This window comes from Xenopus laevis, chromosome 7S (genome assembly GCF_017654675.1).
Source record: "Xenopus laevis strain J_2021 chromosome 7S, Xenopus_laevis_v10.1, whole genome shotgun sequence".
NCBI lineage: Eukaryota > Metazoa > Chordata > Amphibia > Anura > Pipidae > Xenopus > Xenopus laevis.
In genome coordinates, this window is record NC_054384.1 from 43,670,753 (window position 1) to 43,684,927 (window position 14,175).

Sequence of the window (14,175 nt, forward strand, 5' to 3'; positions counted from 1 at the left end):
TAGCATTATGTGATGTTATTAATATGAATATGGACTCAATGCAAAATGGACATTTTTAAAAAAAAAAAAATTCTATATGTATCTGTTGACCACCATTAGGGGTCGCAATTTGTTTGCCTATAAATCTGCACAGTCTCTCTGGTTCATTATCACTGAGGAAGGGCCATTTGGTCCTGAAATGTTTGGTCCTTGTAAAGTGTTTAGAGCACCATGGAATACATTTTGGGAACACCGTTTGCAGGAAACAAGGTAATGGTGTCCATTTCTTCTATTGAATTACTGATGGAGTGTGGCTAGGCCAGTGCCTTTACCTTATACCTTTAATTGGACTGTGACTGTAATTGTTTGTCCTTTACCTTGGACAAACAGGAATCTTAGAGGGAGGCAATGGTGCATTTTCTGCTGTACATTAAACAGGTGAAACCTTAACTTGCTCTTACAGTGTTCTTTTGAGGTGCTTTTAGCCAGGCACTCTGCTCAGTATTTTTTTTTAAAACCGCCCTGCTCTATTACAAGTGACCCTGTATATATATTGAGAGTCACTTGAAAATGCATCAGTCAGCGCTTCAGACCAACAAACCAATCACCGACAAAACCTTGAATGAACCAGTGCGTCAAGTTTTTTAACATGTCGGAATGTGGGAGACTAAATTACCTGAAATTGTCTTATGCCATTGCTCCATTTATCCAAAATCAACACTCTATAGCAGTGATCTCCAACCAGTTATTTGCAAGCAACATGCTGCTTACCAACACTGTGGCTGTTGTTATCAGTGGCCTCAAAGCAGGTGCTTATTTTTCAATTTCAGGCACAAAGGTAAGTTTTAATTGCATAAAAACTAGGTGTATTGTCAGTTAGAGCCTCCTGTATGCAGCCAGTCCACATACCTACGAAATAACCAATTGCAGCCCTTATGGGACACCCATAGGTCCTTTTTTCATGCTTGTGTTGCTCACCAACATTACATTTGAATGTGGCTCACTGGTGAAAAAAGGTTGGGGACCCCTGCTCTATAGCAACCAAACATTTGAATGCTTCCTTTTCTCACATCAAACAAGGAAGTAAAAGTTCCACTATAAAAAATATTGAAAACAGCTGTAGCCCAACCTTGAGTGTGCTTTTATGTGAAGATTACTGACTAGGCTGCAGTTGTGGTGCCCTTATTTTAACACCTTACTGTCCAGTAGCTTCTGGATCCCCCCTGGTGCCAGTTAGGGAGCTTGAAAGGAAAAGCAAATGCAGAGGGTTATGCTTCAAACAAATAACTAGATAATCAGGTCACTTTATCAGGCAACATCAATCATAGCACATCAGTGGATTGAACAGGAGAGGATAAGCAGTTCACATCATTAGGCAACAGCTGTGGAAAACATTCACACCTGGACATTGTAGAATAATCCCTCTCAGTGGGTAGGACAGCCTATCTTGGTGACTTCCCCAGCATTAGGGATCTCACAATGGTATCTTGCTTCCTGGTCCTTTCCCTGACCTCTGAGCTCATCCACTCGTGTCCCTGTCTGGCGGATTGGACACCGCAAGGGTACAAACCCCACATATCTCCTTGTTGGAGCCAAGAGCTGCTTAATAACTATCCTGTTCTGTTCTTCACTCCTAGAGTGACATCACTCCTGTGCCATCTATAAACTTTCCCTACCTTGGGGCCTGATAACACTCAGACCCAGTCCTGGCCCACCTCTGCCCACAGGGTGGGATCCAGGATCCGAGCCCCTAGCACATGTGTGCTTTCTCTTTTAACTAATGACACACTGCCATCTAGTGCCAGCCAAATCACTAAGGACCCAAGGAAATGTACAGTACCTTTAGGTGGCTGAGACTAAGAGGGGGAGTGAGAATGCTTGATTAAATATCCCTAACTTCAAGGTCTCTACACAGCTAAAATGCTGTTGATTCTTCATCTAAATATATCCCTCTGAAGTTATCTTACAATTTACATTTACATACCAGTGTGTGTGTTTAGCTTCAAAAGTTATGCTCTAATTTTACTAAAGTCCCTGTGTCTAAGATGTGAAACAGAAATTGTGATATATGTATTAAAGCAAAACAATATGCAAAACAGCTTCAGAATTAAGAAAGGAGTGCTTTCCAAATGTCCTTAAGTTCTACTGCTCAATCAGATTATAAAGGATTTCCCAGCATTAGTTATTTGATTGACTCACTTGTGCTTAAGTAGAGGTATCAGTGTCCTTACAATCTGCTTTTTTAATTGCACTTAAAGTAACTCTGACACCTGTAACATTATAGCACTGAAACAAGGTTTAAATCTCTCTATAGGTCATGTTATTTCTCTGATAACTACTATGAAGGAAATTAAAAATATAACAACTTTAAGGAAGGGCCATTATCTGGGTCAGCATCTGCAGCCACTTGCATTTAATCCAGATATGGTGGAATATTCATTAGCAAGATTGACATATCTGTCAGCTGCTGTGCTTGCTAGTAACATAGTAAGTTAGGTTGAAAAAAGACACTTCCACCAAGTTCATCCTTAAGTCTGTATATAACCTGCCTGCTAGTTGATCCGGAGGAAGGCAAAAGACATTTGAAGCCTCTCCAAATTGCCTCAGTGGGGGAAAGAATTCCATCCTGAATCGGATCAGTCCCTGGATCAACTTCATCCATAAACTAACATAAACTATCTTCCATAATCTTGTATTTCCTCACTTGCTAAAAAGCCATCCAACTCCTTCTTAAAGCTATCTAATGTATCAGACAGTACAACTAATTCACGAAGAAAATTGCACATCTTTACAGCTCTCACTGTAAAAATAATATTTAGACAGAAAGAAGTAGTAGTAGTTGCAGCAGATCAACACAAGTGTTCTCATATGAATTCTCCTGAAAGCTGTCAGTTTCCCTTTCACCTGAATGTTTCTTATCATTGTTTTTAGTATAAAGAGAACACTCTCCAAGATCAGCCTATCCTACTTCAGACCTTCTATTATTCTCCTCTTACCATTACTGCTGCTACCAGAAACCCCAAAAAAACGCCCTAGCACATGAGCATTGTTCTTCACATCATCTTAGAAACTGGGCTGGTAGAAGCAACTGCAGAAAGAAAAAATCCAAAAAGGCTTCTTCTGAGACAAATGGGAGTTCCTAAAGTAAAGAAAATTCAAATACATGGAAGAACTAACACAGAAACCTTACTTTACAGCTGTCAGCAGACCCCCCAATAGCTGACTAAATGCAGGTGGATCTGCCTGCCAATAGAGCCAGTGGCTGGTGCTATCACTATTACAGTTGACAGTATCATCAATTTTATAAACTAAACTGCAGTGGGTTAGAGATCACCACAGTCCACTAGAGTGAAATTCCGCCACTCTCTATTCATTTCTATGGGATTTTTGAAAGAGTATTTATCAATAGGAGAAAGTGAAAGTTCACCCTTTGATTAATATGCCTTTCAAAATGCCATAGAAATAAATGGTGAGTTGTGGAATTTCCCATTAGACCTAGAGCAAACATTGTACTTTATTACATGACCCCATGTGCGCCCTGCACTAGGGGTTGGAAAAGGAGAAAGAGACCTGTGCAAGGGGCCAGTGGTAAAAATTTTTTAAGGTGATGTGTTTTGTGATACAATTAAAACATAGGTATGCCTAAGCTTGCAAGACAGTGCATACCCTGGTGCGGATAGATTGAGGATGCACTTGTAGGGGACATATAATTGAAGATCAGGATAGGACAGATAAGTTAAAGGGGAACTATTGCGAAAATGAAAATTTAATATAAGCTACAGCATACTGAAATAAGAAACTTTGTAAATATAATCAATTAAATATTCTGCAAGTTTATCTTTACTATACCTCTCTTAGCATCTTTTTCTCTTCATTCTGTCTTCATGCAGCAGTTGGGTGTCAGATATTCATTTACAGTTAGATCCAATATATCTTATCTAATATCTTGTTAGTGCTCTCAGTGCAAGATATTGGAACATGGCTTCTGAGTGTGTAGGACTTGGAGAGTAGCACAGCAGAGAAACTGACCTGGTTTGCTTTTTGGGTCCTTTTAGCCCATCTCATCCTAACTAGGTCAGTTTCTCTGCTTTGCTACTCTCCAAATCCTACCCACATTATGCTCCAATAATTATCATAAGTAGTCTGCAACTTCTCCCTGTTAGGCTGGGGTGGCTTCACTGCTGCACTTTTTAGCTATTTATTTTTATAGCACTTATACACTTTTTTGGGTTGCGATGCAAGTCACCAGTGCAAGAATCCAGGAGGGACGTCTGGCCATTAGGCTCCTACCCCCCAAACCCTGGCCCCGCCGTGGGCACATACTGATGCTGGGACCTTTTCGGAGGCCCATTGGATATCTTGTCCCCTCCCAAACCTTTTGGTGGGAGAGGAAAGGACAAAGGACCCCCCCTAGCCTTGCAGCAAAGGGGGTCTGAAGACTCCCCCTAGCTTTGACTAAGGGGAGCCCAAAGAATCTGGTGATTCTTTGTGCCTTTTGGCCAGGAGACCTGGATTTTTTGGACTTAGCCTTTTTTAATGCTAATTTCATTACACTTTAGGGCACTGTGTGTGTTTTTAAATGCTTGCACTTTGGTGATGAAGCACAGGCTTCAATAAAAAAAAGGAACCCTAACGTTGGTATATCCTGATGATTATAAGAATGTCAATGTACTGCCCTTCGGTTACCTGTTATGAAGAGCAGAGAATGGCTCCTGCTGCATCCACAACCCTCATATCAGCTGTGTTGATAACATATATACAGTATAACACATAAAGTGATTAATTTTACTAGTTTTTTTTACCAATTCAATTTATTGAATAGCCTATTCAATTTAATGTAACAAGACTTTCATAATAATACCAGTTTTGTTTTAATACCATTTACTTGGTGTGGATGATTATGAAATGCGCAATCACAGATGTGACACAGAAAAAAGTTTGACTCTAAATGAGCAAATATTTGCATCACAACAGCAACAAAAAGGAGGACTGGGCACAGACGTGCAGAAACAGATGGTCTGACAGTATACAGCTGCAAATCTATACAAATTAAATAATCCTAGTTCATCTGGATATCATCTGGATAGTTCATCAGGAATCCAGAGAAGGGATGCAACTGAATATAGTAGTTAGAGTTGAGGTGACACTACACAAATTTTAAGAATCATTTTGGATTGCTAGTTCAATTCCATAGTTTTAAGATGTTGTAGCGTGTTAGCCATTGAAAAAATGCAGAAAATGTCACAAACAACAACAAATAAATTATAAAGCAACAGACCCTGTGACCAACTAAATATTTTATACTTATCACCACTATTTGTAATATAACATTTTTAGCCACTTCTCTTAGTACAATTCTAAATACTATGTTTTCAAATAATTAGATGACATCACATCTACAGAATACCTGAGCACAGGGACTTAAAGGGATACGGTGATGGGAAAACATGTTTTTTTCAAAAATGCATCAGTTAATAAGGTAAGTGCTGCTCCAGCAGAATTCTGAACTTAAATCCAATTCTCAAAAGAGCAAACACATTTTTTTATATGCAATTTTGAAATCTGACATATTGTCAGTTTTCCAGCTGCCCCAGTCATGTGACTTGTGCCTGCACTTTAGGATGGAACTACTTCTGGCAGGCTGTTATTTATCCTACTTAATGTAACTGAATCAGTCTCAGTGGGATTTGGCTTTTACTATTGAGTGTTGTTTATATATCTACCAGGGAGCTGTTATCTTGTGTTAGGGAGCTGCTATCTGATAACCTTCCCATTGTTCTTTTGTTAGGCTGCTGGGAGGGGTGATATCACTCCAACTTGCAGTGCAGCAGTAAAGAGTGATTGAAGTTTGTCAGAGCACAAATCACATGACTGGGGGCAGCTGGGAAACTGACAATATGTCTAGCCCCATGTCAAATTTCAAAATTAAATATGAAATTTGAAAAATAGATTTCAGTGCAGAATTCTGCGGGAACAGCACTATTAACTGATGTGTTTTGAAAAAAACATGTTTCCCTATGACAGTATCCCTTTAACTTAGACTTAGAGACTAAACAGATGCACAGAAACAAGTCTGAGAAGTCTGCACATGCATTTAAAATTCTGTAAACTGTAAGACACAGAGGAGTTAAGAGTGACCATGTGTACAGTGGCAAGTGCTCATCTCATTGATATCACCAGATCCAAAATGCCAGCCACAAAGACTTAAGCAGTCACTTACCTACATTTACATTAAAATGAAAAGCCAAACTTTAAAGCAAAAGCCAGCTTTTTTATTCTAGTGAGCATAAGCACTGGCCTGGGGCCATAGAGAAAATCAATGAATTGACAAAGATCACAACACGGTTCAGAAGTGGAACAGAAGGATGGGCTGGGGTATCAAGTAAGCCATTTTAATCACTTTGGGGAGCCTAACATTACACCCCATAGCGATTATATATTTCCTTCTCCACTAATTTGCATGCAAGACAATATCAAATATCAGTATCATTCGAAAACGTATCCTTTGTAAATGATTTAATATAAATCATCTTACAGCTCTACTTTCTGATCTACAATGAACTAAGAACTGGCAATGCCATTGCACAAAGTGCATTCATCTTTTTATAAATGCCTTGTAAATGATATTAACTATCCCAGAATAATTCTATCCTGATGGTATCTGGAAAACAGTTGTATTTTTTAATGTCAACATTTATCTTGGAACTATTTCAGCATAGTACTCCAAATTACAAAACAACCCCCCTTGTATGCTAAACCTGTGGTCCGAAAGCTTCTAGATAATCGATTCCCTACCTAAATCCTTATCTTACTTTCTAAAAAACAGAAATAACCAGGCTTTCTGTGTAGTAGTTCAATCAATCCACCAAGGGAATGACCAGACTAAGCTTGACACCTGTACTGCTGAAAAGAATAGATAAACAATATTGCTTCCCCTATAAGCAGAAAACTGTGCATGCTTGTTAACGTTACTTACATTTGGATTTTTTTCAACATCAAAAAAGTTCAAACAAGAGTTACCTACTTACCTGCATAATGCAAATCTTACTTAGTTCTTTAGTAACGTACCTTTAGTATCAAGAATGGGATGAATGAAGTAAAAAATGAGGTATCTCTGCAATGTTAAAATGACATTTGAAGGCTGCAGTAGAAAAGACGTTTTTGCTGGATGATGAGGAGATAGACAGTTACAGGTTCTCTGCCTGCATCGTTTCTACAGGTGCCCACCGCTTTCCTGCCCCCTTTCTTATGTCTGGGCTGCAGAGAATAAGATGGTGCAGAAGGGGGAGGGGGGGGAGATAAGCTGCAGACTCAGCTGATTACAAGGAGGAGCTCATAATGCAGGCAAGCACAGTGCAGGAGTTGCAGGCCAGAGACAAATATAATTTAGAAGGATAATTAATGAATGAATGAATGTATAAAATAGCATGGAGATATTAGAACCTGCCCTATCTAGAACCAAGTTCCTTGCAATAATTTACCAGCACACTAATTGGTAGGAGACTATGTAAATTTGGTTTTATAAGTATCCTTCATAAACTTTCTACTACATCCCTATCTCCATTGTATCCATGTTCAATCTATGATCCCTGCTCTAAGCATTTGTATTAACTGCCACCTAAACTCCGGTCTGTATAACAGCCCTATAGTCCTGCTTCGATCTCTGGTCCATTTATTCGATTTTGTTGGTCTGCCAGCTACCCCTCTGGCCTAACTAGAAGACTCTGCTATTTGTCTCACATCAGCCCTGGGCTTAAGCTAATTTACTAGAAAGCTGATCTGATCACTAGGCCATCTCAATAGCTGGTAAACATGGCCCAGATGGAGTATACCTTACCCAACTGCACTATACCAAAGAGCGGAACAATGCACAAAAAATTTTGAATACCTCTAAACCTCTAAAAATTCTAGTTTTTCGGACAATTCCAAGCAAACAAATCACAAAACTTCTTTGAATTGATCAGTACAGCTCCCATTGACTTCCTATTTTTATAGCTTTTAAGAAACACAAAATTTTTAGTGATTCATGGAAAAAATAGAAATTTGATTGTTAGTAAATGGGCCCAAAGTTTTTATCTTTTATTTTTTTTGTAGTTTTTTAATTATTTGCCTACCTCTTCTGACTCTTTGCAGCTTTCAAATGGGGGTCACTGACCCTAACCAAAAACAAATGCTCCGTAAGGCTACAAATTGTTCTTGCTACCATTTAGAACTCAACCTACTATTCAGGCCCTCTTCTATTCATATTCCAGTATCTTATTCAAATTAGTGATTGGTTGCTATGATAATTTAGACCCTAGGAACCAGATTGCTTAAATAGAAATCTGGAGAAGCTGTTGAATAGAAAGCTAGATAACTCATAAACCATAAATAATAAAAAAATTAAACACAATTGCAAATTGTCTCAGAATATCACTCTCTACATCATACTAAAAGTTAACTTAAAGGTATCCCAACAGCCATGGATATAATGCTTGTTAAAGAAGTTATCCAAACCACACTTAAAGGCAATAATAGAATCTGCCATCACAATATCACCCAGCTGCGCTTTCCATAGCCTCTGTCAGGAGTGTTAGAGCCAATTACTTGAAGAGTTCAAGCAGATAAAACTGCTTAAGTGTAACAGCCAAAAAGCGAACTTCAGTGGAGAGAATGACAGGCAGAAGTCACCATGCAGACTGAAGACAAGCGTAGTTGGAAGCAGGCAGAGGTCGGTAGGCAGGCTGAAGACAAGCACAGTCGGAAGCAGGCAGAGGTCGGTAGGCAGGCTGAAGTCAGGCGTAGTCGGAAGCAGGCAGAGGTCAGTAGGCAGGCTGAAGTCAACGAAGTCAGGAACAGGCCGAGGTCAAACACAGAAGATCAGAATATCTAGGCAAGCCAAATCACACCAGAACAGTTTCACAAGAGAAGCACAAGCTAGGAAATAACCAAGCGCTGTTTACTTCCTCAGAGGCCTATTTAAAGGGACGATTTTTGCGCCAATCGTTAGGGCGCAGCATGATGACGCTGTGCCCGCGTCCGTCACGGCGTGCGCGCGTCCGAATAAACGGTCGCGCTCGCAAAGACATGCGCACAGGCAACAAACGCCGAGAATGCACAGAACCCTGGACCCCCCTGCGCCTGCGTGCAGGTGAAGGCTTAGCTGCGCCCAGTGGTACCTTACATTGCCCCCCCCCCTGAGGGACGGCCTCAAGATGTCTTCAACAGGCTTATTTGGATGATTCCTATGAAAAGCTGAAGTTAATCTCGGTGCATGAACATTTCCAACTGGTTCCCAAGAATTCTCTTTGTTAGGAAATCCTTTCCATATGACAAAGTATTGTAATTTCCTTCCCCGAAATCTGGAATCCAGAATCCTTTCGACTTCAAACACCACTTCATCTTGACAAAAGATAGCCGGAGGAGGGAGAGGAACACGCCCAGAAAAAGTATTTGGAACAAACTTTTTTAGTAAAGAAGCATGAAATACAGGATAAATCTTAAGAGACTCAGGTAACTTCAATTCAAAAGATACTGGATTAATAACTCTTTTGATAAAAAATGGTCCCATGAACTTTGGAGCAAGTTTTTTAGAGGTATTAGAAAGACGTAAATTTGTGGTAGACAGCCAAACCTTCTCTCCAACTTTAAATTCAGGATCCCTTCCTCGTCTTCGATCAGCAAAACTTTTAAAATTCTGTTGAGCTTTAATAATGTGTTCTTTGAGATGCTTTGTATTCTCTTTTAAAAATCCAAGGCGATCTTGCAAAGAAGGAAGGGTCACCTCATGGAAAATATCAGGAAACATCATTTGATGAAATCCAAGATTAGAGAAAAAAGGAGTTTGACCGGTGGATGAATGTATTGAATTATTATAGCAAAACTCTGCACAAGGAAGAAGAGATACCCAATTATCTTGTAGATATGTAGAAAAGGTACGAATATATTGTTCAAGAGTTTGATTCGTCCTTTCCGTTTGCCCATTAGTCTGCAGATGATATGCAGAAGATCTGGACAAAACAATACCAAGAGCTTTGCATAAGGCAGTCCAAAATCTTGAGGTGAACTGAGTACCCCGATCAGAAATAATTTCCTTGGGTAATCCGTGCAACCCAACAATTTCTTTGATAAATACGTCCGCAGTAGCTGCTGCAGAGGGTAACCGAGGAAGTGGAATAAAATGTGCAAGTTTAGTAAGACGATCCACAACCACGAAGATAGTATTACAATTGTTGGAAGGAGGAAGCTCCACAATGAAATCCATAGAAATGGAACTCTACAGTCTCTCAGGCGGGGGCAAAGGACGAAGCAACCCTACAGGTTTGTTGCAAGATGACTTGGATCTAGCACAAGACTCGCAGGAACGGACATAAGATATACACTCTTTGATTAAAGAAGGCCACCAAAAGAAACGTCTTGCCAAATCTAGAGTCTTTCGAATTCCAGTATGCCCCGCCAATGGATAATCATGTATTAATTTAAGAGCTTCCAATCGAAGATTTGGTGGTACCACCAATCTGTTATTCCGCAACAAAAGGTTATCTTGAAATAAAATATTTTCAACACCAGGATAGTCTGTTACGGACTGAGGAATTCTTTTTAAATTTTCAATGAAAGAGGACTGAAGAAGCAAGAAGTGCCCAGACTGAAGAATAGTATCAGTAACCATAGCAACCTTTTCCACCGGAAATACTCTGGAGAGAGCATCGGCTTTCATATTCTTCGAACCAGGTTTATAAGTAATATGAAACTGAAAACGAGAAAAGAAAAGTGCCCATCTTGCTTGACGAGAATTCAAACGTCTCGCTGTTCGAAGATATTCTAAATTTCTATGGTCCGTAAAAATGGTAATAGGATGGAAAGCTCCTTCCAATAGATGTCGCCATTCTTCTAACGCACCTTTAATAGCTAATAGTTCACAATCCCCTACATCATAGTTTCTTTCCGTAGGGCTTAATTTTTTCGAAAAGAAAGCTACTGGATGCAACACATCTTTAGGACCAGCACGTTGTGGGAGAATTGCTCCAATGGCGACTTCTGAGGCTTCCACCTCGAGGATAAAAGGTTTAGTAGCATCCGAATGTACAAGAATAGGGGCAGACGTAAAGAGTTTCTTTAGATGTTCAAAAGCTTGCTGTGCAATTGAAGACCAAGCAAATTTAACTTTAATACTTGTGAGATCAGTAAGAGGTTTGGTAATAGCAGAAATTTTTTTTATAAATCTTCTATAAAAATTAGCGAAACCCACAAAACGTTGAACCCCTTTACGATCTACTGGAGGAGGCCAGTTAATAATTGCTTCCACCTTTTTAAGATCCATCTTGAATCCTTGATCAGAAACCAGGAATCCCAAAAATTCAATTAGAGACTTTTCAAAATCACATTTAGAAGCCTTGGCATACAACTGATGTTTTCTGAGCCGTATTAACACTTCTCTCACATGAATTCGATGGTCTTCCAAAGAATTGAAAAAAAACTAAAATGTCGTCAAGATAAACAATGACAAATTGATCCAGTAAATCATGAAAAATGTCATTTATGAAATATTGAAACGTAGCAGGAGCATTGCAGAGACCAAAGGGCATTACAGTATATTCAAAGTGGCTATAACGGGAGCGAAACGCAGTCTTCCATTCGTCTCCCTCTCGTATCCGAACTAAGTTATACGCCCCTCTTAGATCCAATTTAGAAAAAACCTTGGCATGACGAAGTCTTTGAAATAAATCAGAAATGAGCGGTAATGGATAATGATTCTTAATAGTGACCTTATTGAGTTCACGGAAATCGATGCAAGGTCTTAAAGAGTGATCCTTCTTTTCAACGAAAAAAATACCTGCTCCAGCCGGAGAAGTTGAATGACGAATAAACCCTTTTTCAAGATTTTCATCAATATAGTCCTTTAGTTTAGCCAATTCAGGCTCAGATAGAGGGTAGATTCTTCCAAAAGGAATGGCTGCCCCAGGAAGTAAGTCAATCAGGCAATCGTAACTTCTATGAGGAGGAAGAGAATCTGCAGCTTTCTTATTGAACACACGCTTTTTGAAATCATGATACACCTGTGGAACACACTGTAGTAACTCGTCATCAGAGATGGTTAGACCCAGAATCTTTGGAGAAGGAAGACAATTTTGACGACAATAATTAGAATTGAAAAGGATTGTCCCAGACTGCCAGTCAATACTAGGATTATGAGCCTTTAACCACGGAATGCCAGGAATAACAGGGAAGAGTAGAGTTTCCATAACATCAAACTTTATTAACTCACAGTGCCCCTTAACGGAAAAAGTCAAAATGTGCGGGGTCTCAAGGGATACTGATCCCGAAGAAACGTAATTGCCATCAGCCATCTTAACAGGAACTGGTTGGACTTTAGAAATAAGAGGAATTTTATGTTGACTCGCAAAGGTTTGATTTGATAAAACAGCCACATGCACCGGAGTCAACCACCGCATCCACCTCAATCTTTCTTTGGTTCGACTGAAAAGAAAGGTGTAGCAGAATGTAAGATTGTATGGATGGAGTCAATGGAATATTAGAAAATAGATGAGAAGAGTCTTTACCATCAGGTCGTGTGGGACAATTTCTTAACACATGGCCAGCCTGACCACAGTATAGGCATAAATTCAAACGTCTGCGTCAAAGTCTTTCTTCTGCAGAGAGAGTCTTGCAAACCACTCCAATTTGCATGGGCTCAGGATCAGAAAAAGGACTTGCATAAACTGGAGGAGGAGCCGTTGGAAGGACCCATTCCGGAGTCGGAAGACAAGCACCTCTTTCTTGACGTCTTTCCCTCAATCGTCTATCTATCTGAACAGAGAAAAGAATTAATTCTTCCAGAGAACTTGGAAGTCCCACTCTTGCCAGTTTATCTCTGAGAAGATCAGATAACCCCATGCGAAACTGGTGTCTGAGAGCTCTGTCATTCCATAAAGTATCTGGGGCCCAACAGCAAAAATCGGCCACATATTCCTCTACTGGGCAGGGAAGCTGGCAGAGACTGCGTATTGCTGCTTCAGCTGTTTCCACCTGATGAGGATCCTCATAAATGTTAGCCAAGGCCTGAATGAAAGTGTCTGTAGTAGCCAATAAAGGACTGTTCTGCTTCAACAGGCGATGGGCCCATGCTTGGGGTTGTCCCTGCAACAGGGAAATCATGACCCCCAACTCGAATCTGGTCAGTAGAATGTGACTGAGGTTTCAAAGTAAATAGGAGCCGACAACTATTGATAAAGGTTCTGAAAGTCTTTCGGTCGCCTGAAAATTTATCTGGCATGGCAACTTTTGGTTCACCGTGTGAGGAGTTAGCTGCAGCCTCTCCTGAAGCTGATGATAACTGCCTGGAAGTAGATGGAGGTACAGTAGACATCCATATGTCTTGGAGCTGACCTTGCACGGTCTGATAATCTCCCCGTAGAGTGAGTGAAGAAATCTGCTGAGACAAATCGAACAGTGTAGGTAACTCTTCAGAAGACTCCATTCTGGCTTGGTTATTCTGTCAGGAGTGTAAGAGCCAATTACTTGAAGAGTTCAAGCAGTTAAAACTGCTTAAAGTGATACTGACACTAAAAAATGAATTTTAGCATATGAATGTACATTAAATGTTACCTATAGGTCATGTTGATCATTTTTTGCTGAGAGGTTTATTTTTGTATATAATTGTTAGTTGACGTTCCTAAGCCTGACTCTCTGACATTCTGACTTTGCCAACCTGACTGTCCCATCTCAGCCTGTTAGTTACAGTTTCTAATGCTAACGGACTCCTGCTGCACAAATATGGCAGCCCCCTCATACAGGAACATGGGGGATCAGACAGGTAATGTAAAAGCATCATGCAAATACTTTATGGCAAAGTTAGAAGTAGCTTGCAAAGCCAATATTAGAATAGATGTAAAAAAAAGATTAATTTCAGATGTCTGTATCTCTTTAAGTGTAACAGCCAAAAAGAGAACTTCAGTGGAGAGAATGACAGGCAGAAGTCACCATGCAGACTGAAGACAAGCGTAGTTGGAAGCAGGCAGAAGTCACCATGCAGACTGAAGACAAGCCTAGTTGGAAGCAGGCAGAGGTCGGTAGGCAGGCTGAAGATAAGCGTAGTCGGAAGCAGGCAGAGGTCGGTAGGCAGGCTGAAGTCAAGCGTAGTCGGAAGCAGGCAGAGGTCGGTAGGCAGGCTGAAGTCAACGAAGTCAGGAACAGGCTGAGGTCAAACACAGATCAGAA

At 40.1% G+C, this 14,175-nt stretch overlaps 1 protein-coding gene across 1 annotated transcript in view; it reads right to left on the reverse strand.

The window, feature by feature from the left end:
* The window catches only part of LOC108703359, a 30,540-nt gene extending 20,318 nt beyond the window's left edge, over positions 1–10,222 (reverse strand). The window contains exon 1 of the mRNA XM_018239435.2: positions 9,138–10,222. Within this exon, the coding sequence (XP_018094924.2) occupies positions 9,138–10,222 (1,085 nt within the window). The remainder of the gene's footprint in view (positions 1–9,137) is intronic.
* Between the last annotated feature and the right edge of the window lie 3,953 nt (positions 10,223–14,175).